The following is a 27,889-nucleotide window of genomic DNA, read 5'->3' on the forward strand; positions in this document are numbered from 1 at the left end:
TGGTTTAGCAGCACCCTGTCCAACCAAAAGTGTCCTTAAGTGCTGGGGACTCCACCGGGGGGATCACTCCCATCTCCGACTGCTCGCAGAGCCAATAATTCTCTCCTGGTGTCTCATCAGAACCTCCCCAGGAGTCACAGCACCCACTCCCTCTCGTCTTTTTCCACGTCAATCCTTGTACGAAAAGGGAGTCTCCATCTTTCTTAGCAGACACCCCTGAGGTACCGGCACGCGGCTGTCAGCTCTCCCCTCAGCGAGACGGCGGGGCGGGGCAGGGCGTGACAAGGCGTGGCAGGGTAGGGCAGGTTCTTCCCAGTGCTGCCCCACCCGGTGCCGGTGCCGTGGTACCGGTGCCGTGGTACCGGTGCTGTGGTACCGGTGCTGTGGTACCGGTGCTCTGGTACCGCTCCCGCAGCCTCCGCTCCGCCCGCCTCACCCGCGCGCCTGCGCACTCGCCACCCCCGCGCGCTGCCGCAGCGTTCCCGCCCGCCCGGGGGCTCCCTCTGCGCAGGCGCGGGAGCCTCTCCGCGCGCTCCTGGCGGGGGCGGGGGTGACTGCGCCTGCGCGGCCCCGGTCAGACAGCGCAGCGCCGCCACCAACGGCTGCGGGTGAGCAGCGCGCATGCGCAGAGCGGCCCCGCTCCCTTCCGTGTCTGCGGCTCTGTCGCCTCCGAGGCCTCGCGGGGAAGCGCGGGGGAGGAGGAAGCGGGGGGGGGGGAAGCCCCGCGGGTCTCGCGGCGTGGCGCCTGCGCAGAAAGTCTCGAGGGCCCCGCGTGCTCCCGCCGCGCCGCCTCGCGCGCCAATCGGGCGCCGCCCCGCAGCGTCGCGCCGCCGCGGGCCCGAGCGCGCCGTGCGTGCCGTGCGTGCGTGCGTCCGCTCGTGCGTGCGTGCGTGCTTGCGCTCGGCGGCGGCGGCGGCGGCGGCGCAGCGTCCCCTGCCCCGAATGAAAGGGACGGTCCCGGCGAGCGAGCGGCCGTGAGCGACCGGCGGTGACGGGGGCGGGGGTGTGTCCTGAGCCGCGCCTCTCCCCGGCGCCCCACCCGCCGCACGGGTGAGTGACCGAACGAACGACCGACCCAGTGCCCAGCGCCTCGCTGCCCGCCAGACGCCTCTTTGCCGCGCACCCGGGGCGAGCACGGCGCCCCCCGGCCCGCCAACCGGCGGCCCCCGAGCCCGCCCACCCCGCCCTGCCCTGCCCTCCCGACGCCGGTCCTTGGGCCTCAGCGAACCGCCCGCCCCGGCAATGTCCCGGCAACCGGTGCCGCCGCTTCGGGGGGTGCCCCCGGTGCCGTTACCCGCCCCCCTTTCCCCCCCCGAACCGGCGGCAACCGCTCGCTCCGCCCGCCTGGGCCCGCGCCCTCCTTCCCTGGAGGATCCGCCCCCCCTTGTCTCCCAGTCCCGTTTTCCCCAAAATTTGGTGAGGAACGGGAGGGGGGGGCGGGAAGGGTGAGGGATCGGCCTCCCCGGAGCCCCGCGTCCCGCCGAGCCCCCCCGGTAGCTCCGCTGTCGGGGAGGGGTCAGGCCCCGCCGGTGGTTGCGGATGGGCCCTGCGGGGACATCGCGGGCCTCGCTGCCTCCTTCCCTCCCTCCCTCCCTGCCTGCCCCACGGGGGTCCCGTGCTCTGCCCCATCCGTCCCCCCGGGGAGGCGGCGGCCGCGGTGCCGCTATCGGGTCCATCTTCCCCTCCCCGTGGGAGTGTGGAAACTTTCCTGAAGATCGCTCTGCGCTCTCTGCCAGATCTCCCTCACCGCAGGCTCTTTTCGTGTAATTTTTAGTTACCTTATTGTTTAGGCTTTCCAGGGTTGGGCCTCCCTCTGTTCTCCCCCTCTCCTTCGCTGCCCCTCTCGTTACTTTTTTTTTTTTAATTTATTTTTATTTAAAAACAGCGGCACGGATAAGTTCTTGTCCCACTTTTTGTTGTGCCTTTATAGCGTAGTTCTCAGATAAAGATTTCCATGGGACTCGTGACTTAAGAGTTCTCAGCTACAGACACCTCCGGGGTACTTCCCTTCTCCCTAGTTTCACCCCTTTCCTTCTCCAGAATAATTCCCCCAGTGATGGGTGTTTGACCCTACAAACCAGAAAGCACTTGGGAAGTTTTTTTCTCAACAGAGAACCCGGGATCTCTCCTGAGTGTCTCAAAAAAATCAGCACAGTTCTTTTCAGTAGCTTTTCCTGGGAGCCTAAACCACTGCTCAGTGAGATTTCACAAATCCTGTAGATTTCTCTTGTAGGTTTTCCTTGGATCTCTGAGGTTTTCTCCAAGGAAAAATATAAAACCTCATTTTAATAAGAAGAATTTTACATTCATGCAGCTCACATAGGAAAAACAAACTTTACACGAGTAAGTGTAGCATATAGGTCACTGTGGTGCAAATACCAGTGGGGTCTTCACACCTGTAAACAGGCAGAAGCTCTTGAAACATTTCAGGCAGTAAATAGAAACCAGAATCCAGCTGATTTTCTGTTCTTTAGTGCTGAACAATGTCTTGTGCACCCAGAGCATCCTTTGCCTCAGAGTCATTGAACTTGCACTGGTCTGGTACATTCAGAATCTGTCATCTGGGCACCAGGAAAGCTGTGTGCCAGGCAGCTGAGTTTGTCATAGGTGCTGCTCTGAAGATAAAATAAAGGTGGCACTGTTAGCAGAGGCACCATGTCAAATACCTTCATGGTCATTAAGAAACTGGAATGCAAATGAACCAAAATTTTTTAGTAAAGTGACCAAGTTTCTTCTTTTGTGATTTTAGGGTAGATGGATGGTTGGTTGGTTTAGACTAACCCCATGAAAAATATAATATATATATGTTATACACATATAATCTGTCTTGTAGTACATGTGTTGTATTTTGGTAGAAATAGTGCATAATCTCCTAGTGATTCTACAGCATCCTTTCCTGTGAGCCAGCCTAAAAGGCAAAGCTGAGAAGCAGGATTCTGGCACCAGTTTGTTTAAATGCTATTTTATAAGTCTCACTCATTTTTAAACATGTTAAACAGAAATATTGAGCTGGTTTTAGGTCGCATTTTATTGTTGCTCCAATGAAGTGTAGCTTGATACTTGGCAAACTGGATTAGTGGCTTTTGGGTGATTTAACTCAAGAGGTGAAAACACAATTCTGAGTGTTTACGTTTATAATTCTGGGTTTGTGGTACAGCTGCGTGGCTTGGTTCATCTTTTTTTAGGAAATGGGTGTTTTTAAATGGACAGGATAAGAAGTGCATTTTGGCACAAATAGAAGTGCTCCTAGGGTTCTGTTTTCTCATGTTTATGAGAACACAAAATAATTTAGGGAGAGCTCTACAGATGAAATGCTTCTGAAATATTTCTCATGCTCGTGGGGTTTTTTTCTGCAGTTTTTAGAAAAGTGTAAGTAGTGTTAATGCTTAGTGATACAGAGAACAGGGTTGGAAAGGAAACTTTTAGATCTCCTTACAAAATGCTTTCAGAGTAATTTAATCTGATAATGAAAAGAATGTGATTTTCCTTTCTGGCATAGCCTGATGCTTTTTGGTCTGTTTGTGTTTTGAATCATTTTTCAAGTCTTAAATTATTAATAATTGAGTAAGTATTCCAAAATGTAGTATTTACTAATATTTTTTGTTGCTGTTGTTATAACACCAATATCCAAGCATCATGAAGTAAATATTGGCATTTTTACTTTCACTGTGAGCCTTTAAAAAAAAAAATGCAGTGCAAAAATACTTCAGCAAGTTGGGTTGTGTCAGGTTCTAGTATTGCTGTGTTGCTCTTTTCCTGTGTCTGTCAGTGCACTGGGACACATAAAGAAGACTCCTTATAATCTTGTTTCTTGATTGTTCTTATTTATTAAAGATGATGCAAACCACTTAATGAATTTCTACACATTTAGTAAATTATTTGCATTTTCTAAAAGAGGAGTTTGCTTCTTAAATTGAAGGGTGACTGTTTCAATAGCTGTAATTCTTCTTTCTGTAAGTCAGTAGAACCTGTGTGTGTGTGTTCAAGGAAATCCCTGAGCTTCCTTTTAAGAACTACTATCATTGCTGTCAGTATAGCAGTAATATAATATGAATATAAAATGAAATGGGTAGACCCGGAAGGTTGTGTGTGTCTATCAAATTATTTATACCAGAGCAGAACTTCTTGCATTTTAAATTATTTTGTTTGTATATTCCTAACCCATCACCCTGTGATTTATGTTGAGTGACTAGAGAACAAGAAATCTTCGTGGTATTGTTTCCTACTTCTCTTTTGTAGGTCTTTTTCCTGAATATTATTTTTTCCTAAAATATTATTTGCCTAAATCTTATTTTAAGTTGAAAAAAAAATTGTCAAATGCAGCATCTGAAAACCTGTGTCTCTCTCCTTCAGAAACCATTCCTTCTTTCTCCTCAGAAGGGATTACAGAATGCTCTTGTTTTGTTTTTCTTCCCTCGGAAGAATAGAGTATAGTAATTCTTTTGTGTTTAACACTTAAGAACTCCCCATTGCCACTGCAAAAGGGTGTGACTACTTTATCCAGATTGGCACATTTTTTTTGTGCAAATCAGCAAGATCTGAAATCTATGCATTCTTCTTCGGAGCCTGCGTCACCGGCTTGTAAACTGCTTCCCAGTTCCAAAGGGAAGCAAAGGAAGCTCTTGGGAAAGCAGAGGCAGCAGAGCCAGGACATCCTCGGGATGCAGGAGTTCTGTGGGCAGCATTGCCAAGCAGACAGCTAACTCGGGGGGAAATCTGTCGAGGCAGGAGAGGGAGAATCTAAAAGGCTCATCTTTTAGCAGCGGTAGATGCCGACAGAAACGTAATGAGATTCCTCGACTTTGGGCTCCAGAAGTAGTGAGTGATCTCAGCATTCTGAGGGGCTGACAGCAGTGAGGAGCAGGCGGGTTTGCCTATGCAAATGGCCCCAGCCAGCCCCGGGTTCTCTGCCCATCGCCATTGTAGCTCAGCCCAGATGTACTGCAACTCTGCTGCCCCGTTTTATTATTTTTTTTTCTGACAGAAATACCGAACTATATGGTGGCTTTTCTTATTTAGATGAGTCTGATGTAGACAAAAGGCTGAGGAGGATGCTTTTATGGCCCGTGGGACCAATTCTGACAGGCTTGGATCTCTGAAGTAAAAAGCTGTAACCAAGTCTTGTTTGGAGAGGGGGATTCTCTCTACAACTCCCTCTCTACAACTCCCTGAAAGGAGGTTGGAGCCAGGGGGGGGTTGGTCTCTTTTCCCAGGCAACTCTCAGCAAGACAAGAGGACACGGTCTCAAGTTGTGCTGGAGGAGGTTTAGGTTGGAGATTAGAAAGAATTTCTTTACCGAGAGGGTGATCAGACATTGGAATGGGCTGCCCAGGGAAGTAGTGGATTCTCCATCCCTGGAGATATTTAAGAAGAGCCTGGATGTGGCACTCAGTGCCATGGGCTGGGAACCATGGGGGGAGTGGATCAAGGGTTGGACTTGATGATCTCTGAGGTCTCTTCCAACCCTTCCAATTCTATGATTCTATGATATTTTTCTTTCTTGAGAGGTCAAAATGAGTGAACACAAACTCCTTACTACTGGCCAATGCATGCACTTGTCAGGCATTTGTACTTTTAATCTTTCTATCTCTGTCTCATTAGGAGCCTGGGACCTCACTGTTAGATTTTAAAACGTGTTGCTGGCAACACGCAAAAAGTTGGTGATTTGTGTTGAGTTTAAATTAAAGTTTCTTCTCTTAGACAATAATAGCAGCTCTGGGGTGCTTACTGAAAACTGGGGTGGTGCTGCTAAATTAGCTGTGTGTCTCGAGAAGGTTTCCATTGCAGCACATGAGTCATAGAGCTTTCTAAAATTTTGTTCCTAAAGCTGTTTGACTGTCACAGCCCATCTGAAACACCTAAAATGGTAACGTTTTATCATCTTATCTCTACCCTTAGCTAAGGGTAGTTACTCATTGGCTGTACCACTCTGGGAGCTTTTACTCTCAAGACCTGTTCTAGATGCTCTGCTGGACTCTTGGGGTTTTCTTTGCTTCTGAAGAAGTTCAGTAGCATGAGTTTATTGTAAGCACAGGTAGCACATTTTCTACAGAATCTTTTGCTGCAATAAATAACCATAAGAACGGGGTGAAGGACCTGCAGTAACTTTTTTCCTCCAGCAATTGCTCTACTTGTATTTTCGATTTATTTCTTCTCTCCCCGGAAGTTTTCTCTTAGTAGTCAAAGTTTTATTTTAAGGTTGAAACTTTTTTGCTGAAGAACTGGTACTGCTTGCTGATACAATGTAATGAAAAATCGGCAAAAATAGTGCCTCTGGTGGGTGGATGTTTTTTTGGATACATTGTAGTAGTGTAAAGAAAAAGGGCAAAAAGGGACCCCTCAGATTCAAGCAAACAGTATTTATAAAATTAAGTTAAATTGCCTTTTGTTGATGTTAACATGCTGATTTCACCTTTTTTTCTGTAGCATTGAGAGGATTGAAGTGGCTTTCTAAGGTCATTTAAAATCATGACAACCTCAGTTGGACAGAAAAAAGTCTCTTCAAGACAAAGGAAGTGTGGGTTTTGTAGATCTAATAAAGATAATGAATGTGGACAGTTATTGATGTCAGAAAACCAGAAGGTGGCAGCACATCACAAATGTATGGTAAGTAACCCACAGGAAAAAGGGAAAGGAATGTAGTGAGGTGGTTAAAGACTACAAACAAATGAAAAAAAAATCAACCAACTGTGGCATTGGTACAAATGATTAATCACTTTAATTTGAAAATTTTGTGGGCTTCATAACTTGTGGTCTAAAAACTTAAAAAATAAGTTTTGTTTTTATAATTTTAGCTGTTCTCTTCTGCACTGGTATCTTCACACACTGACAATGAGAGTCTTGGTGGATTCTCTATTGAAGATATTCAGAAAGAAATAAAGAGAGGCACTAAACTGGTAAGTTTATTTTTGGCTCTTGAAGCTGATATTTTCTTACCATCTCTGCAGTTTATCATGAAGTTATTCACTCTACTATATATATAGTTCTGGGGTTTGTTTTTTAAAGTGCTACTTTTGTGTGAGCTCTAAGGTAATGGACAACTTAGAGAGGAAGATGTTGAAGTAAAATTAGGCTCAAATTTAGGAAAAAAAAACCAACAACCCAAAAAAAACCCCCATCCCTCAGCAGATATTATTATACTTAGACGAAATGGAACTTTAATGTCTGTTAACCAACCCTTGTGTAGTCTTTGGGAAAGGATAAAAAGTAGTTTGTTTATTTCAGTCAAGTTCAGTTCACATTTTAACACGTTCTTGTAAGAATTATATTGTAGTTGTGGAAATATTAAAATATTCAGAATTAAAATTTTTATAGTCACTTTTTTCTCATTGGCTGATGTAGGTGGTATTTTGGAAATGCAGATTTTTCCAAAGAAGTCTGAAAACTTTCACAAAATATGCCTGGATTTCCTTTTGATGGGTTTCATATATACAGTAGCATTTGCTGAATTTATATATCTGATCCAGTACTTTCTATTTAATATTTTCTGTTAAGTTTCAGAATTAACCCCCTAGGACCTGGCAAAGGTATTATTGTGCTTTTATTGGTATTTGGTTTTGCTGCCAAATTTGTTTTTAACTAGTAAGGTTACTTTTATTGCTTCCTTTTGTATTGGTTTAATAGATTATTTTGTGAATATAGGCATCAAATGAGGTATGTGGGTACAATAGTGGTTACCAATCTACTAAATTGCTGAAAATGGAGCAGTGATGATTTTTATTTTTAATTCCCAAACAGCTAATTCATTATTTCTGTTTCTAAAATTTTCCATTTGGGAAACAACTGAGACTTTTTCCAATTATTTTTAAACAAATTATTAATTCACCCATCACATGAAAAATATTCAGCTCAGTTATTTAAAGCACTCTAACATATTTACCAGTTCTTGGACAACTAAGAGTAGTCTGAAGTAGTATTGTAGAACTAAAATTAAGTAATAATTAATAGTCCATTACTTCATCCAGTGTTTCACCTGAATCTTTTCCAATACAAGGAACTTTATTTGCTCAATTGACACAAAAGAAATGACCATACACAAGTCATTCATGTTGGTATAAGGGATTTCCAAAGAAGATGGTAGTAAATGGAACTACAAATCACAAAGGAACTTTCTGATTCTTGTGTCTCTTAAATATTTTTGTTGATTATTTCTCTGTCTGTCACTGTGGTTTCTGTCTTTTTGCTTCTTTGTGTTCCCTCACTGATGCAACAGTTGGATGTGTTTGAGCTTGCTGGCTGCAGTGGATCAGGCACTTAGTTCAGCTTTTTGCAGAAAAGCTGGATGTGGTTAACCTGGTAGATTGACAGTGCTGAGAGGTTTCCTGTTTGGAGGGAATTTACAAGATAATTTAAGATCTTAATTTTGGTGCTTTATCTCTGTCAGTATCTGTCATAAAACTGCAGCTCTGAATTACTCTCTGGAGGAATCCTTCTCTGTTGACTTGGATAGGAAGTTTAGAGCCCAGACACCCCCTCTGATGTCTGCTTTCTGTTCTTTTATGTGAGAGCACTGAGCAAAAATATCTCAGCATGGTGCTTGGGGTTAAGTAATTGTATTGATAGCTTGGATTAATTTATCTGCAGGCAGATTTTACACATTTGCCTTCCTTCAGGAGGTTCTGCTGCTGAGCAGGTACCCACTGAAACCTAAGGCCTGTTCATTACAGAACATTATTCTGATGGTTCTGCCTGAGAAAAGTTTGTAGGTTCAAACCTTAGCAAGCCAGCCATAAAACCTGGTGAAGTATAAACATTTGGGAGTACAGACACTGATGTGATTATTATTTCTGTTAGCTGTGCATTGGAGGATTTTCTTTTAAAGAGCTTACCTGTTTTGCAACTTGTCAGACTTTTCATGTACCTGGTATAGCTTGGGAATTAATTAATCTGTTGACAGTGACTAATTGACAGCAGGACATTGGACTTGTAGTGCCAATGGAATAAATATCTTTTTCTGTCAGAAAACAGATCAGTAAATCAATATAAAAGTTCCTGTTGTCTGTTTTGTTCATACAGATAAATCATGGTCTCCATAAAAAGAATTTTCTTTTAGTCATCTCTGGCTTTTGAAACACTGAAGTACTGACTAAAATTGACTGGATGGATATACTTTCCAACTGGGCTTTTATAAAGAGCTTTGATCAGCCACTAATATGTAATAAACCATAATGTGTTAATATATTTTTGATTTAAAATACCCATATAAATTAGATAAGAACTAGGGAATGGTTTATAACTATCCAGTTTTGAAGATTGCAGAGGAGTGAATGGAGATGATCCAAGACTTTGACATTTTTCCTGTTCAGTTCACTTTGTTAAAATATAAAAGCAGGATGGTTACACATAACTTTGTTGATATATTTATCTGGCATATTTGAGACTAACAAGAATGACTTGACTAAGCTTGTGTGGTGGACAGAAAGTGTATTCTACAAAGATGTGTGTAGGGAGTGTCCTACGTTGCACAGGTAGGAATTCTCAATCATTTGGAACTTCTTGGAAGCATGGGCAACATGCAGGATACAAACAAAAAGCTCTGGTTGGAGGGCATTTGGATGGGAAATTCTGATTTTTTTTTTTTTCTTTGCACTCTGCCAGTGAAATAATACAGAGAAAAATATTGAAAATATTGTGATACTGTAATTATTCCTTTTCCTAACTCAGTATAAGAACAATGAACAATTTAGAAGAAAAGGTTTATCATAAGCAATGATGAGTCTGATATGAGAAGAATTAATCATTGGGAAAGAAGAATAAAGCATCAGGCTCCCATTTTAGTTTCCTGCAATTTATGTATAAACAGCAAAATTTAATCTAATTGAAACAAAATCACTGTGTTCAATAAGTATGTCAGTAAACTCAGTATTTTGGAGAGTAGGGTAAGTGTGCAGGTCATTGGTATCTCTGACTGCAAGTTTCATTGTTGAATGAGTGCCTTTTTTTTTTTTTTTTTTTTTGTACCTTTGTAATGCAAGTCAGAATTAAATAGGTATAATTTATGGTTTTAGCTTCTCTGAAACAGTTGATACAACCAGACCATCCTTGGGCGTGGGATATCTAGCTGAATAGCTGTGTCACTTTCATCAAACACGTCTGCAAAAGTGAATTATTTACTTTCTTACTGAATTGATAATTGCTGTATGATGGTTTATGTACAGTTGTCTAATTCCAACAAATTCCCCCTTGATTTTAAAACAAATGGTGAAAAAATACGAGAACAGGAAGAGTAATGTTGAGTGGGTAACTTCTGTCACCACGAATGGTTACTGTGTTATTTTTAAACTCGGAAATACTAAAACCCCAGTAACATGAATTGTGCTTTCTTTTTCTTTCCAGATGTGCTCTTTATGCCATTGTCCTGGAGCAACCATTGGCTGTGATGTGAAAACGTGTCACAAGACATATCACTACTACTGTGCTTTGCATGATAAAGCTCAGATAAGAGAGAAACCCTCACAAGGCATATACATGTAACTATTACTTACTTGCTATGTTTATTTTTGTGTTTATATTTCACGTTCTTTGGTGTGGTTTTTTGTTTAAGCAACAACAAGAAAGCAAACAAAAAAACCCCCACTTTGAAATCTAAACAAAACTGTTGCAAAAAAAAAAAGAAATCTAATTATGATTGTGGCATCTAAAATAGTGATGTGCTAGAAAAGAGTATTTTCACTTCATTTTATGTATCAGTGAGTGGGAGAAAAATGTACTGGCATTTAAGTTTAAAAGATGAGTAAATAATCTGTGAATCATGACTGACTTGACAGTTTTCAACTACTTTGTTTATAGGATTTTATGTCGAAAACACAAGAAAACTACGCATAACTCTGAAGGTAAAATTATTCAATATAAATTTTTCCCATTGTAGAAAGATACTTGGTTAAATTTCATTTTTCTGGAGAATATAAATGTTGTCAGTAAAAATTAGACCTACATTTTTTGAGAAACAATGAGTTTGAAAGCCCATCTGATTTCTGTATTTTCTTTAAAAATTATTGGGAGATGTAGAGAAAAACCCAAAACATAAATTTTAGGATGTTTGAAATATTTGATGTTCTGTCAAAACAAAGTTTGGGTAGAAGTAATGCATTCCCTTATGGGAGAAGCTGGCTTATAGTTGTAGTTAAATATTCACAATATTAACTGTCAAAATTAATATTTTGTCAGGTCACAGCTTATTTTTGCTATTACTGCTGTTCCTAAATATTCACTATATTTTAAATGATTAAACAGAGTTTAACTCTTCAAATAAGAAGGACCCAACAGTAAATGAAAAGTTTTGTGATCAGATCACTTAGAGATAGATTTCTGAGTCATTCTGATAAAAAAAGCTGTATGGATACAATCATGAAAGCTGTGAATCTTTGCACAGGAGAGTAGTGAAACCCATGAAGGGTGATAATGCCACAAGCAGAGATAAACCATGTGGTCTGTTAAAATTCCAAGGTAGTTGTGCTGTTGTGTAATGATGTAGGCATTTTTCCTGTTTTTTCAACCTTATCTGAATTGGGTAAGCAAACAGTTAGTTTACTCTATGCATTAATTTCAACTGAAGTGTACTGAGATTTAGCTAGAGAGGAATACATACTGAAGATCAAATTTCATAAATTACTTCAGTCTCTTTCTGCCAAATCTGTTTTTGAGATAATATACAACTTCTTATCCCATGAGTAATATATCTATTAATGGTAAGGTTTGGATGTTACTTCAGTGTTCAGAAAGAGATTGGAGGCAGTAGAAAATCTCAAATGAAAACTGATAATTTTTTTTTTTAGTCTATTTACATAATTATTGTCACATGCTTTGTATAAAACACTCTGATTGTGTTATTACCAGCTTTAAACATGAAAAGCAATATACTTGTGCTATTAATTCTCAAAAGATACAGGTCCACATTATCTTGTAGTTTGGCACTTTACTTCTTCGTTTTGGGGTTTGTTTTACTTGCTAGCAGAAACAGAATATGAAAGACATTTTAGTCCAGAGAGAGATTAATCTCTTCAGCTGATATTTAAACATAGACTTTTATACTTACTCAAAAATGGCTCAGTGTTTGACATCTGTTGAAAGCTGCCTCCAATTCTGCATGGAGCCCAAAGCCAATGGATGACTCTTTGTGACTGGAATTTCTTGCAGGATCTCATTTTGTGCTTTTCTTTAAGGATTTTCAGAAACCATTATCTCCAGTTGTATAGCAGTGATACTTTGCTACATTGAAAACTGATTACTTTTAGAAGATAAATATACAGGATATGTTTATATGTTTTCAGAGTTTAAGATGGGACTTTGGAGGGTTTGTTTCATAATATTTCAATGCTGAAGTTTGCTCAGGGAAATGGTAACTTGAATATGTTGGATAGTGAGATGAATATTTATTTTGTTGGGTTATTTGTGAGGAACATGTCATTATCAGCAAGGAACTTAAATGTGAAAAAATGGTTAAGTGTGAACTGGAAAAGACTTGCAGAGAAGAGCAAATAGACTAGCTAGGGATTCTTGATTATAACATAGCATGTTTTGGTTTTTTTCCCCACTTTTTGTTTTATTTTTGTGAATCTTTGCTCTCAGCAGTGTTTTCATAACAGAATAATTCATTTAATTAAAGCACATAGCAGTAGTTAAAGTCACTCAGTATAGGTGGACAGAGACACTGGAATTATCAGTTCTTTTTAACTGAAATATATTGCTCTTGCTCTGGGCTGCTGGTGTGTGTGGTGGTGTTTTTTTCTTGCTCAGTGTAGAACATCTGGTTTTTATCTTTTGTTCTCTCTATCCAGATTTCATTCTTGCAGTCCAAGTATTTTTATTTTATGTCTTCTATTAGTAGATGTTGGAAGAGTTTTAGCAGCCTTTGATTTGGTGCAGTCCAGACCTGTGTGGTTTCTGTAGGCAGTACTGATGGATAATAGTGACATTTTTCCTTCCCTTCCCTAGAAAGCAGATGCTTTTGAGGCAATACTTGTTCAAGTGTGATATCTGGCTAATGCACCTTTTGTTAGAAGTTCTAGTTTAAAAATAACATTTGCTAGCTATTTAATAACAGAGAAAAATTCTTGAGGCTGCATGGAAATGTGGTTAAAGGACCTATGTTGGGATAAAATTTACCTAGTTAAAACCTAATAAAATGGATCTCTTAGAGTGTATTTATTGCTGTCATGAAGTTCAAGTAGTGCAAGAATTCATCAGGCTAAGTATCTCTCTGCTCATCAAGACAGAATTAATGACTGATGGGACTTAATTTTCTTTTAAATTGCCAGGAGCTCCTGAACTGCCTTTTGTTTTCTTGGAATATAAAAATAGGAAACATGGCAGGAAAGTATTATGCTCTTAAATTCATTATCTGTTTCAGCTGCCTAGTGGATTTGTCTGCTTTATCTGTATGGCCTAGCCTTCAGGTGACAGAGAATGGGGAAATTGTATTTCTCCTCTATTTCCTTTGTGTCTGGATATTTCAGAGTGATTCTTCCATGCTGTGTTCCCAGTAACTTTAAACAGGACATGAGGAGTGAGGTGCTCTCACACTTTGTACTGGGCTGTGTCTGTGAGGCCAATAGAGAGTTGAAGACACCTGCTCAAAGGAGCAAACCAGGTTGCTGAAAGCTTCAGGTCTAGATTTTTGTCTTGCAAATTACAAATCTAACAAAATAATCTGAGCTGGACTTCAGGTAATGGTTTAATTTGCAATCTCTGGTCTAAGTTTCCAGTTGCAGGCATTGGTTCCAGTGCCTTCAAAAAATCATAGCTATTAGTTGAATTACTGTTGAGTTTGATACAATTGCATTTATTCTTTATGAAGAATAGAGGATTGTTGAACTAAGGTTTTGGAACTGTTTATTGGGATTTATTCCAACACGCTGGAAATAATTGTTGAAAAAGTTAAAATCTGGTATCTTTCCATTCCCTGCAGGTGGGGCTGCTTTGTTCTCCATGTTAGATTTGAAACAAATTGAGCTGCTTGAGAATAGTTTATATTAAACTTAAGATCAGAATGTAATTTTATTCTTCGTTTACATAGTAGTAAAATAAGGAATGATGAAGACAATCACGTGACTATTTACAGTTAAATGTTTAAAATAGATGCTTGGGAACTGTGGGGTCAGATAATAGAGTGTCCATAATTCCTATTGTAGCTCTACTCAAAGCCTCAGGGAATTATGTTTCCACAATGGAAATAAGGACATTCCCTGTCTCAGCATCCTTTTCATGTTACTCTAAAGATCAAACACAATCTGTGCTTCTCAAACTGCTCAGTAAGTTCAGTCAGGATAATATTAATCTGTGAGACCTATTTAGAGATGTTTCAATCTGTATCCAACAGAGTACTTGTTCAAAGCACTGTGTAAGCCAGAGGCTGGCAGGGAAAACATCTGAAACTTTTGGGCATTATAGTTAGGGTGTATCTTTGGATTCTTTAATCAGTGTTTGTTCATAGTTGCATTTTCTGTACCACTGTTCAGAGGAAGCTTGCTCAGCAGTGTGGGCATTCATGCAGTCAGGTGTCCAGGTCTGCAGCACTTCAGTGTCATTTCAGTTCTGCTGGTGGATGGTCAAAAATTCTTCCAAGGCACTGGTAACTCAGCTGGCTTGTTGTCTGTCTTCTGGAGAAAGAGGCTTTGAGTGTGGCATCAGCTCTGTGCCATCTGTTGTGACAAAACCAGGGAGGCCAGGCAGTAAGTTAGCAGTCTCCTACACATTACAGACTAATGAGAGATGTTGCAGAGGCATCACAATGCTGTTGGCTTATGGAAAAGCACACAGCTAATGGAAAAGGGAAAAAATGCAGAAGTAACATGGTGAATGGTTTGGCCTATCTGAGGAGCTGTCCTGGATTACATGATGATTTTCCTTCCTGTCTAGGCAAGATGTTACACAAATAGAAACTTGGTCAGCTAACTCATACTTACCAGGTTTATCATACCAGTTGTCATAAGCTTTTTGATTATGCAGATAAGCTGATGTGTTGTCTGTCTTCAGTCTTTGCCAGCAATTGCTTGAAAAAGCATTTAGCTTGTATGTTTATGGAGGGCTATTTTTTCATTTCCTGGGTTAAATGTACTAAATAAAAGAAATAATTTCAGGTACTTCATAACATAGATACTCTTCAGTCAAAAATAGCTTTTGGACAAGTTATCAGTTCCTTGAGGTATCTGGTACTTTTGGAAAACATATTAGTGATGGGATCTAAGGGGTATTTTTTTTTTCCTTTCCACTCTTACTTACTCCAGATTAGATATGTTTCATGTAATTTCATCTTTTTCCATTTAAAAAACCAAACCAAAACACTAAAAATTGCATTCAGCATTTTGATTGTTAATTTCACATCATTGCTGATAAAAGCTACTTTTATTTCATGATTGGCTTACCTGATGCTGTATTTGCTTAGAGTGTTTTTTATTCAAATCTCTGGGTTTTATTAATGCTTAGAGATGCATTTACATTTTTGTTATTGATCAATAAGGTTTTCCATTTTTTTTACATTCTTTTAAATTTAAAATAATGATGTTGCCACATATGGGTCATTGGGTTTCAGACATATTTTAAGAACATCTTACTTTAACATGCTGAAGTAATTTTTTCTTTCTTTATCTTATAAAAACCTACTAAGGTTGATTTTATTCTCTGTAATTTTTAGTTTCTCTCTTATCCCATAAGCACTATAAAGCTTCAAATACATACCTGTGATTTCAGATTTACATATTAACCTGTCTGAGCCACTTCCACATTCTACATTTTGGCTTCTTTTCATATCTGGTCCTACTTGCAAATGCATCTTGTCAGCCACTTTTCTTTATTATCTTCCTTATACAGACTCAGCCCCCTTTGCTTCTGGCCCACTTGGGCAATTGTTTAAGTTAATGTAGGAGATGGATACAGAGAGTAGTGTTGTACACATCCTTTTATTTGTTCTTTCACAACCTTTAAATCACTAAACTGTTTTATTATTTTGCTTAGCTTTTGGAAAAGGGTGATTTCCCTATTTAAGCTGATGCAGCTGATGATTTTAAGAACAGATCAGGGATATCTCAACCTCTTTTCTGCCAAGCCTTACTTGAAACAGCAAAACATCTTGATCCTTTTTCCTTCTAGTTTTGATCAAAGGAGAATTTTTAGATTTCTCTCTGAAGCTGAGTCTCCCTGCTAGCAGTTTATGTAATACACCATTTTGCTGGTCTTCTTTTTCTGGTACTTTGTACTGCTCATGGATTTCTAAAATGCAAATTCAGGGCTTGTTGCCATTCATCTTTCCACTCATCTGAATTTACAATATTGTTTTCTTAGGTGCTTTTGAAAATGTTGAATGTTTTCTCTTGAATTCTTCCCCCACCCCTCCTTCTCAGACCATATTGCACATTAAGTTTGGTTTATTCAGATGTAGCATTTAGGGACTTCTGAAGAAAGCTGATAAGATACTTCCTTTGAAGCCTTTAGATAAAGTTATTTGAGAACATTGTGATTATTTTAAAAATCAATACAGTGATGGGATATGGGATGGGGGGCAGTTGAAGAATATCTAGGGAATCTCAGGGGATTCAGGATATGGGTGATATCCATGATAAAACGTTCACTGGTCAGGGAGGAGTTGAACAACTTTTTGTGTTTTCCTTAGTTCAAGCTGACATGAGAAGTTGGAAACACTCAACCATCAGATGCCAGGGAAACAGGGTAAGCTGGCAGTGGGCTTGAGGGGAGGGATAGGGCACAAACCAAATTATATATTAAGCAGATCATCCAAGGCAGGTGTATTTTAAAGCTGGTTGCAGTTTTCTTCCTGTACTGTTGTGCTAGTTCATAGTGCTGTTAAAAATGAGGGAAACTTTTGATGTTTTGAGGTACCAATCTTGCAGATAGATGTGGTAGAGCAGATCCTCACAGCTCAAGGGTGGTAATCTGGAGGTCCATGTCACAGCAGAAGGGGCCATAAATCTGCATGGAATTTGATTTTAGTCAAGAGGCCACGTAACATCTAGATCTCAATGAACTCTCATCTTTTTTGGCAGTACAAGTTTTGAGCACAGAAAAGGGCTTTTACTTTGAGGAAACCTCTGCAGTCTTGGTCTTTTGAGATAGTTTAATAGTTGTAGACTAGAAAATAGCACTTAAGAACTTAATCTGTAAAAAGGCTGTGATGTTTCTTATGAAAAGTTGGTTTTCTTAACATGTACTTAGTTTTTAGAAACTATGATTCACTTCCAGTTTAGAAAATATGATTGTAGAGATATAAAATATATAGAGATATACAGAGATATACTTCAGGATATGCTTTAATGTTATTTAGGAAACAAGCATGTGGACTAAGAGGTAGAAAGCATTATGAATTCCAGAATTGGTAAAAACCTTGAGAAAAATAAGGAATATTGGTGAGTGGACTACATTTTGTTTCATGAGACACAATAGGGAAATCCTTAGAATGATTTTGGAAGGATTATTTTTAACTACTTGATGATGTTATATAAAGGGTCATGAATGCAATACTTTAGCAAGACTTCTATTTCAAAAAGAGCACTTATGATTTCAGAAATCCATAGAAGTAGAGAAGATTCTCAGATTTCTTTTAATACATTGATGGAGAGCTCATATGATGAGGGACAATATAAAAAAGATGTCTTTTCTCTAAAGAGATTTTCAAGTTGTAACATTTGCTGTATGTAGTCTGAGAGGTCTGATATCTAAATTAAATATTTAATTTAGCAAGTTAATGGTAAATGAAAAATAATGCCAGGCAGTAAATTCTGAGAAGAAAATACTACTTCATGAGGTAATTCATGTCATCATGTATTTTATTTTAATTTTTGTTTTCTTTTTATAGAGTAAGATAAATGGTGCTCTTGTAATTTAATTAGAAACCAACAGTATCTATACTGAAGCATAGGCATGTTGTGGTAGACTGATGCATTTTAGTAGCAACGTGTGAATATCTGTTTATGGGCTGAATAATCTGTCATCTAAAGACAAAACAAATTGCAGATCTCTATTAATAAATTCTCAATTTTTTGCCTCTTTTTAACCATACAACAGATTAAAGCTTTGGAGGAATTACATTTCACCTGTTGTGATGCCTTTGGATTAGTTTTATGTCATTTTATTAATAAATGTGCAAGAAGCTGTAGCTTTCTTAATGATTGAACATTATCTCAGGCACAGATGTGATAGACTGAGCTCAGGATTCCATTGTCAGCAAGGTCTCAGGACAGTAGTTCAGTTGTCTTCTACTGCCAAGTTGATGGCTTTGGAATGTGTGCAAGACTTTAAACTTTTGTGTAGTTGAGTCTGTATTAATTCCGAGATGGAAATGTGATTTGTTTTGATTTTCACATGATAATAGAGAAGAAATACCAGTTCTGGCAAAGCAGCAATTAGTCTCAAAATGTCCTGTTTGGATACTGAGACAGTGATATAATGGTGACAATAGCAGTAGTATGAATAATAATAATAAGACCACAATTAAGTTGTCCATTGATGTATAAAGTGGATGTTCCAAATCTTCTAATTAGGATTTCTTCCATTTGGGGGCTCATAATGATGTTCATGATTTGGATTTTGAGAAGAAAGTTCTGTAGTTGTGTGTGCACCTGTTTCTTTAAACAAGTTTGCTGAAACATCTTTGCATTTTGTGCAGGGGTGGTTGTTGCATATTAAAAGAAAAAAAGATGCTCCTGTGAGCAGCTGCTGATCAGGAAGGTTGTTAGTGACTGAACAGAGCTGGTTTCTGTGTTCATTATCAGATACAACTGAATTAGATCATACTGGAAGCAATCTCAAGTTTGCTGAATTGATCTGTATTAGCTCTAGAACCCTGAGTAATCAAAAGGCCAGTCTGGTAGAATATGGAGCTAAATTTCTGTGTAGCATTCAGCATTTGAGCTGCCATTTTCAAAGCACCTTCTCAGACTTCTGGTATGTCTGTATGAAAAAATATGTTCTGATATTCTTAGTGTTCTATAAATACTTTATCTGGGATATTGTCAGTGTGAATGATTTTCTGTCAGCTGGTGGCTGCTTTATCTGTAGATGTAAAAATATACAGCAACTAAAAAGGAAATTTTAAGTTTGTTTCATGGAGGCAAAATACACTTCTGTCTTAAAACTTGATGCTAGTGGTAGAGCCAAAAGGGGTGCATTTTTTTCAGAAATCAAAAGGTATCAATTAATAAGGCAATATTAATTAATAAGGAAAGAAACACTGGCATAATATCAGGGGCAATTTGCACTCAAGTTATGCTTCTTGAAAAAAATAATTAAAAGCTTATTTCATGGCTGAAAACATTTTCTGGTTTTAGTGGAGTTTATATGAGTCTTACTTGCAGTTGAGGTGAATGTATGTATCCAAGGACACATTTTGGGTCTGGAAGTAGAAGTTGTAAGAAATGTTAAACCTTCATATGTTTTAAAGGAGCAAAGCTGTGTGATATGTATAAAGAAGTAAATATTGTTTTCAGAATCTGCAGTTTCTTGTTTGTAATAAAGGGGGGGAAATTGCTATTTTTATATCCGACCAAAATACGAGTTAATGCTGCTGCTTTTCTGTGGTTTGGGATTATTTTTTTGTTTGGTTTACATAAAACTTTTGAGAATTGATGATCTTTTCTAACTTCTAAAGCAGATTTAGAAGAAAATATCAATGAACACGAGTTGGAGCCTTCACCTCCCAAAGGAAAAAGGAGGGGTCGTAAGGGAAAGCCAAGAAAAACTAATTTAAAAGGGCAATCAGAAGACACTAGATCTACGTCCTCACATGGCACAGATGAAATAGAAAGCAGTTCCTATGTAAGCAGTAAATATGCTAAACTTCTTAGAAGACAGAATTGCATATTTCTTCTCTGCAAATATAATTTTAATTAAAATTTGTATTTGTCTGAGCCTCCAGCTGGTGGCCACAGGCTTTGAAAATTACAACCTTATTTGTAACCCAGCAGTATATTTTAGTGAAATGTTTTTCTTTCAGAGAGACAGGTCTCCCCACAGAAGCAGCCCCAGTGATACAAAACCTAAATGTGGATTCTGTCATGCAGGTGAAGAAGAAAATGAAGCTAGAGGAAAGCTTCATATATTTAATGCCAAAAAGGCTGCAGCACACTATAAGTGCATGGTGAGTAACAGGACTGTTGTTAACAAGTCTATTATGTGAATTTTGTCTGAATTGCTATTTTAGATTTTAATACAGTACCCTCACATGTAATTATGCATGAGTATTGTCTGTGTGCTGATGATCTCTTTAAGCACTGAAGTGTTGCAAAATGAGCAATTCATTTATTTTCACTGCAGGCAACACAGATAAAAGTTGGCTACGTGCTAAGAAATGGAATTAGCTCAGGGAGATGCTTTAGCTTATTAAAAATGCTCCCTTAGCATCTAAATGCATAGGCAATATTTTAAAACAAAAACAGAAAACAGTTTTAAGGAAAAGAATCCACCTGAAAAATAAAATACCCTTACTTGACAGACATTCAGACAAAATCCAGGAAAAACCCAGGAACTTCATTAATTTTCTGACCAGTGGATTCAGGCTGTGTGTCTCATGTAGAATGGAACATGGAAGTTCTAGAAAACCCTTGGCATTGCCTTTAGATGATCACATTTATAGAACTGTCAGCAATAAAAGAATCTGCTGATTTCAAGGAACATGAGGAACATTAGGATTATCTTTCCATGTCATTTGTTCTATGAATGAAGCAGGACTTTGAGTAGCAAACTTCAGTGGTTCAAGTTGGACCTTAAAATTAATAAATCTTCCAGGCCACCTGTAGAGCACTAAATGTCTCCTACTGAGCCTCACTAAACAGAGAACTGGTGGGTACCAGCAGCCTTGAGTTTTGGGGTCTTCTTTGCTACTTTATGTACCTGAACATCAGTTTAAAGACAATTTAAACTGAATGTACAGAATTAGGTAGTAGGGATGGTGCTTTTGTGCTTTGTTGTCATTCCCTCACAGTTTTTTAGGTATATTGATATCAACTGTGTTGTGAAGCTGATTTATATATGCATCACAGGGAAGGAAATGGGATATTCCTAAATTTAGCAGTGTAATTGATAATATTGCCCATTTATTACTTTGTGTTTTCATCATGTCATTATTTATTGTGTATTCCTTTGTCTTTTAAAATTTATCCAAAGCAACAAATGTAATTAAAGCAGTCAGGTGCATATCAGAGTGAGTACTCATCATACTAATTACTGGGTTTGGTGGTTTTTTTCCATAGCATGTTGGTGAGGCACTTGCTGTCTGAGATGACAAGGGGATGTTCAATGGTCAGTTATTCTTGCACATAAAAATACTTCTAATCATGTTGGTGACCTAAAATTGTTTTAACTTGCTTGTTTTACAGTTGTTTTCTTCTGGCACTGTCCAGCTAACAACAACTTCAAGGGCAGAGTTTGGTGATTTTGATATAAAAACTGTACTTCAAGAAATCAAGAGAGGAAAAAGAATGGTATGTATCCAGATAATGTGTTACTGATTATATTGAGGTATATATAGCTGTGTCTCCTTCTTTTTGTAAAGCAATCTCTTCCATCTGTTTCTGAACACAATTTGAATGTATTTTAACTTTTGGGATAGGTAACCAATTAGGAATAATCTTAAAAATTAGTGGTATTTGGGCATGTGTACAATGTACATAGTTATTATTAGCCTTCCTGTAACTATATGAGAATAACAGCTTTGGATCCTGAGTTAGCTAAAGGTACACTTTGAAAACTACAAATAAACTTAGAAAATATGCTCTTGCAGTGATGTGTTTTCAACTGTTGTGATGTTTTAATATGAAAATGTATTATGGCCTCAGAGATGGAGCTGTTGGTAAAATGTCACATTGTATGTTAATAAAGGTAAGGATGTTTTTAAAGTGCTAGGAAACTTGTAGGGATGGGAGGGAGAAAACAACCAATTCTTCACTATATCATTCATTGAAAAAAAAAATACATTGAAGTTGTTCATATATTAACATACTGACTTCAGTGGCAATAAAATGATTTTGGAATTGCTATAGGATGTGCAATCATGTAGCAATTTCAATGCAATTCTAGTGTTCATATTTTAATTGGTTAGTATAATATAATTTCTTTTATACAATATGTTTGATTAACTGTTCATTGGAAGGATGACCTACCAGACACATTACTGTGTTCCTGAGGGGTAGCTGTGAGTATGAGGGACACTAATCTGAATACTGAGAGGCAAGGGACTGAAATGAAAGGCTGAACATTCTCTTCTTTCTCCTGCACAGAAATGCACACTTTGCAGCCAGCCTGGTGCTACTATTGGGTGTGAAATCAAAGCCTGCATAAAAACATACCATTACCACTGTGGAGTAGAAGACAAAGCTAAATACATTGAGAATATGTCACGAGGAATTTATAAGTAAGGACCTGTGTAATTCTTGAGTTTGTAGTGAAAGTGGAGATATGTCATGACACTTTAACCTGGCTACTCAAGTATGTTATTTTAAAAAGGGAATATTATTTCATTTCAAATGATATTTTTAAGTGATTGTTGGCTTTGCAAAATATTTCAGTTAACTTAAAATTTCTGTACTAGTAGAAAATGGTATTGTGTTTTCCTCCTGGATCAATCTGTAATTTATGTTGAGGAAGCCCTGGATAGTGTATGCCACGATTCCTCCATATCTATCTATCTCTCTATCTATCTCTCTATCTATCTCTCTATCTATCTCTCTATCTATCTCTCTATTTATCTCTCTATCTATCTCTCTATCTATCTCTCTATCTATCTCTCTATCTATCTCTCTATCATCTCTCTATCTATCTCTCTATCTATCTCTCTATCATCTCTATCATCTCTCTATCATCTCTCTATCATCTCTCTATCATCTCTCTATCATCTCTCTATCATCTCTCTATCATCTATCATCTCTCTATCATCTATCATCTCTCTATCACCTATCACCTCTCTATCACCTCTCTATCACCTCTCTATCACCTCTCTATCACCTCTCTCTATCACCTCTCTCTATCACCTCTCTCTATCACCTCTCTCTATCACCTCTCTCTATCATCTCTCTCTATCATCTCTCTATTATCTATCTATCTATCTAGTAACTTAGTTTCTGGTTTTTGGACCCTGTGGCTTCGGCTTGGCTGCAGTTGCGTTGCCGTTCTGGTTGAGCCCACACGAGGGCGTTCTCTGAGCAGTGTAGTTGCAGCTCTTGAAAACTGCAGTGGATCGAGGTTCCTTGGCTTGTCTTCAACCTTGTTTTCCTTCTCACTTTACCTGATGCTAGACTGAAAACCATAAATGAGATAAAAGTCTTAGCAATTGACTTGTAGCACATCCCAAAACGAATTGAGAGGAAAGTCTTGTTTTGGTCAAGATTTTCAGGAGAAGTCCTCACTCTTTTTATCTTTTGTTTTTCTTAATTGTTCTAGACTCTATTGTAAAAACCATAGTGGAAATGATGAAAGAGATGAAGAGGATGAAGAACGAGAAAGTAAAAGCCGTGGCAAAACAGGCACTGACCATAATGACATTCCTCAGCAGCAGCTCAATGGAAACTAGGTATGGAAGTTACTCCTGACAGATCTGTTACCAAGACTGAAAGGCAATATACAGTTAATGTAGTTTATTGCAGTGAAATATTTAAATCTAGTGTATGCAGATAAGTACTTTTTATTGGCATACTATAGAAACATGGGGAGGATTTATTGCTTTTTAAATCCAGCTGACTTTGTAACAGTATAAGAAGAGAGGCCCTCGTTTTTATTGCTAAATATAGCTGTAATATCAGAGCTGCTAAATGCTTTTCTGTATGATTTTAAATTTACTATTGTTTTCATCATTTTTTAAACAGGTTCAAGGGACAGAGTTATAGAACTGGGAATGGCTAAGACATCATAACTACTAATTCTTTTAAATTGTTTTCTAAAATCAGAAAAGGGTAGTAACTTTTTACTACCCAGCTCTGTTAGAAATTTCATTGAACTGCCTGAAACGTTCATGTGTGTGAGCCTTCAGTAAGTGGCAGAGTTTTACATGTCAATATTATGTAGTTTGTAGTCTGCAGTGTCTGGAAAAAAATGAAACACTATATAAATGATATGTAATATGTACAGTGTCAAAAGTTAAGGCAGACATTGAAATGAAGTAAGATCTATATTTCTGGACTGAATAAAAACCTTAAGATTTGGAATGTGTAAGTTGTTTAGTGGATTCATGCAACGAGGGAAGGTCTTAGCTAGTTTAATTAACAACATGGACGAGTTTGTGGTGGCAACAAGCTGGTACTTTGTGAATCTTGCATTTTCTTCATACACGAGTTATGGAGGCGATACATGGGAAAGCTGCTCTCTGTTTTTGCTTGCAAAGCACACAGTAGACAAGGACTCAGTGTACACCAAGGCACGCTTGAACATTTCAGGTTGTTCCTGTTGTGATTGCTCGTTCCGCCCGCCCGGCATTGTTTGCGGGAGATTTACTTGAGCAGCTGTTGGTTCTGAGCTGTGAGCTTTAGAACTCATGCCAAAGGGCTGTAGTTCATTCTTTCCCCAACCACCCACCTCTTTCTGTGTCCCTGATTTACAAAGAACACTTCAGTAAGTGTGACTAAAACCTTACTATACAGATGTTTGGACTCTGCAGCCCGATCTCTTTTCCCTCAGAGAGTTACAACTCTTAACTCACTATGGAATTTAGCCACCATATCTGATGTCCATACCTCAAGTGTTCTGTGGTGCGTGGAACACTTTGTGTTTTGTCCAGAATACCCATAAAGGTCCCATATTCTGTAAGAAGAATGAGGAAACAACCTTTTTTTTGCTAGATTGGTATTTATTTTTTAATCTTATGACCACTATATGAGAAACTTCGCTTATCATCCTTATTGTTTTAGTGATTATTTTTTCTTCTCCTGTCAAGCCAACAATCATGTCATGGAATTCTACTTGCTAGAGTTTGATGTTCCTTTAGGGAATAATCAGATCTAGGCTATACCAAACCTAACAGGTCAGTCCTCTGACTGTTTTCAAAACACATTGTCATTTCTGATGGCTACTAGCTTCTTCAATTGGTCTGTTAAAGCACATTCTCAGACTTACTCAAATAAAACCAAAAAGCTGAATCTAGTCCACATGTTTGTCCGTTGCTATCGCATCACCTTGTTGCTTGTTTAGGGTTTTGATTGTTTCACTCTGAACTCTCAACAAGACTTCTGGATTTGAAGGAAGGATACAAGCAAAATACACTGATTTGACTATAAACTGCTACAGTTCTTCTGTGATGGGTATTGCAAACGCAGTTCATTTGTAACATGAGTTTCTGTAGCATTTTTTACTTGTATTTTTAAAAGATTTAATGTGTGTCATTTGTCTTCTTATGCATTCCCTTAATGTCTTGAGGGACTCAATTAATGTATATTGGAGTTTCTAACATTTTACCTGTTAGAATTCAATCACTTCTGTTTGCTTTCCTGGAGAATAATGCTGTTTTGGAAAGAAATATTGCTTTGTACAGAAAATATTCAGTTACTGCTCTAGACATGATGCCATTGATCATTTTTATTTTGTATTTGTAACTTTCAAAATTAAAAGCGTGACTTGAATTGCAATGACAGATCCATTATTGAAATTGTCTATCAAGGTGTTTGGTTTCTCCTAGAATATGAACATTTTTCAGCCACTCAGAATGGTTTTAGAATGCAAAATAACCTGCTTCAGTGTTTCTAGATTTGTGCCTCAGATATGGCCCTCCCGTGGAAAGATGGCACTTTGTTTGCAGCTACTGTATTTTAACTAAGGTTGCATGGGGTAGATCTACCAGCATCTTGATTGTATTGGAGACTGAGCTCTAATTCATAGTGTGTCAGCTGCTTAGGATACTATTCAGTCCAATAATTCATCTGTATGAAATTACCCCATTTCATTCCTTGAAGAACCAAAACAGCACTTTACCTTTTGGTAGCAGAAACGTGGCTGGTTTACCTGTTACCTCTTTGTGCTGAGATGGTCTGACTAAACTGTCATAATGCATAATTCACAGAAACAAAGTAAAAAAAAAAAATTATTATTTTTTTTTAATTACAAGCCTCTAACTTGTCATTATCATCTTCAACTCATGTATGCTGGGTAAAAGTGCCTTACAATGTAAAAATTGTATTTATATGTTCCCAAGTAGCATCACCTGCTGGGGAGTAATTCTGTTGTGGTGTTAATATTTAGAAGAAATGTACCCCAGCAGTGTATTTACTGTACATCTCATGTCCTTAATTGTAGTTTTAAAAAGCATGATAATGTATGATAGTATACAACATTTACATCATTTTTTAAAGACAAAATATTGCCATTACTGTCTTTTTATGTGTATTTTAGCTTGGAATTTCAGACAGTCTGTCTGAAGTTTTTTGGTTTGTCTTTTTTTTTTTTTGGTTTGTTGTTTTGTTTTGGGTTTTTTTGTAAAGCAAGGTTATCTTTGCAAGCATATATTGAAGATTATTCTGGAGCATCTACTGCCTTCCCAGAAATGTTAGAAGTAATGAAAGTGCTCTATAGGTGAAATAGGTATGTTTAAATTAGGTAGTTAAATTAATGCAGTCTATTTGTTATGGAGATTTTTTTTTTCTAAATAGGCACCTTCTGCTTTCATCTCACAATCAGAGAACTCATGAATTTAATCAAATTTGTCTAATGAAACTGGTTTCACATTATTTAATTTTTTAAAATTTTTTGTTTGTTTATTTTTTGGCTTTTGGGCATTTCTTTTGCTCACAAGAGTTGTGTGTTCTATTTAAGATGCCTGGAACCCTCTGAGAAGGGAGGGTTCTTCCCAAGTCACTGTATCTCTGTATTACCAAATCTCCCCAACATGCTGGATCTCTATTAACAGATCTGCCATTGTGCTATACCAAGAAAGGAGGGACAGGCATCAGAAGGATATTGTTCAGATAACTTGAGGTGTAATGCCAGTCTCAAGGTGTGATCAAACACCATGGCAGTGTCAGCTGTGCTATCCCTAATTTTAGGGAAGGGTGGAAGGCTGGTTCAGTATGAGCATCAGTGTGGCTAGTGAGGATGAAAGAGATCAGGTGAGGAAAGATCTGCTCATTCAGCAGGTGTTGTTACACAAGAGGTTCTGTGATAAGGCTCCAGTAGGAGTTACACCTACACTGCACAAAGTCTGATCTTTAGGTACAAGGAGCTATGCTGATCTAGAGTGGTGTGGTTGTACTGAATCTGGCCCTAAAATGTCATATAAAGGAAGGGAGCTTTCTTCTTACTGCTGCCTGTATGAAAAGTAACTTCCTGCTAAACCAGAGTGAAAGATGAAGTGGTGATAATCTCTTGGAAGTATCAGACTTAACTGGCAGATGAGAATCAGTGCATTCCAAAAATATTAATATGCTGAATCAGATTGACAAGAAAATTAATCCTCATTAGATGAAATTAATCTTAAGAGAATGACTAGTATAGCAAATAGTAGTTCTTGCACATCACCAGAAAGATTCCACTGTATTAGTGATGGAGATTAAAAACCAGAATGCAGCTCTTGATTTATATACTTGTTGGAGCAGTTACAATATAGGCATATGAATGCACACTCCTTGGTCAGCAGTGACATCTCAACCCTTTAAGAATCCTGGAGAACTGTTGCTTGTCAAAAAGCACTCAGGTTAGACTAATATTTGCAGCTTTTGCTCTAGCATACATTTACATCAGGTGTAAAGACAAGGAATGTATGGAAGAGGGTGAATGCATTCCTATCTACAATGCTGTGTATATTTTGTTCCTGTTATATTGGCTTTACTTCCAAAGTTGTAGTTTGCAGTATTAGTTTTCTTTTTATTGGTATTCTTGCATATATATATTCAATAAATGAGTTATGAATTTCATATTTGCATATCTGTTCTTTTTCTGCAAGTATAACTTTAAACTGTCATTTGAATGC

At 38.3% G+C, this 27,889-nt stretch overlaps 1 protein-coding gene across 5 annotated transcripts; it reads left to right on the forward strand.

Moving 5' to 3' along the window:
- The first annotated feature begins 566 nt into the window (after window positions 1-566).
- Window positions 567-27,833, forward strand: PHF6 (PHD finger protein 6). Of its 5 annotated transcripts, none has more exons than XM_030449253.1 (11): window positions 567-608; window positions 6,427-6,606; window positions 6,795-6,896; window positions 10,336-10,469; window positions 10,789-10,832; window positions 19,598-19,764; window positions 19,943-20,086; window positions 21,324-21,428; window positions 22,224-22,357; window positions 23,383-23,512; window positions 23,805-25,556. In XM_030449253.1, the coding sequence occupies exons 2-10, from the start codon at window positions 6,469-6,471 to the stop codon at window positions 23,510-23,512; spliced, it is 1,098 nt and encodes a 365-aa protein (XP_030305113.1). In that variant the 5' UTR covers window positions 567-608; window positions 6,427-6,468; the 3' UTR covers window positions 23,805-25,556. The 5 variants fall into 5 exon arrangements, with proteins under 5 accessions (XP_030305113.1, XP_030305115.1, XP_030305114.1 ...); XM_030449255.1 differs by lacking the exon at window positions 567-608 and adding an exon at window positions 657-1,050 and having other exon boundaries at window positions 19,601-19,764; window positions 23,805-27,833; XM_030449254.1 differs by lacking the exon at window positions 567-608 and adding an exon at window positions 879-1,050 and having other exon boundaries at window positions 23,805-27,833.
- Window positions 27,834-27,889: the final 56 nt, after the last annotated feature.

This window comes from Calypte anna, chromosome 4 (genome assembly GCF_003957555.1).
Source record: "Calypte anna isolate BGI_N300 chromosome 4, bCalAnn1_v1.p, whole genome shotgun sequence".
NCBI classification, from domain to species: domain Eukaryota; kingdom Metazoa; phylum Chordata; class Aves; order Apodiformes; family Trochilidae; genus Calypte; species Calypte anna.

What these genes read in the sequence shown, in the direction of transcription:
- PHF6 (XM_030449253.1), top strand. Translation starts at nt 6,469, where the DNA reads ATGACAACCTCAGTTGGACAGAAAAAAGTCTCTTCAAGACAAAGGAAG. An exon ending in CAGCACATCACAAATGTATG is followed by an intron (nt 6,607 to 6,794) that starts GTAAGTAACCCA and finishes TTATAATTTTAG; the next exon opens with CTGTTCTCTTCTGCACTGGT. An exon ending in AAATAGAAAGCAGTTCCTAT is followed by an intron (nt 19,765 to 19,942) that starts GTAAGCAGTAAA and finishes TTTTTCTTTCAG; the next exon opens with AGAGACAGGTCTCCCCACAG.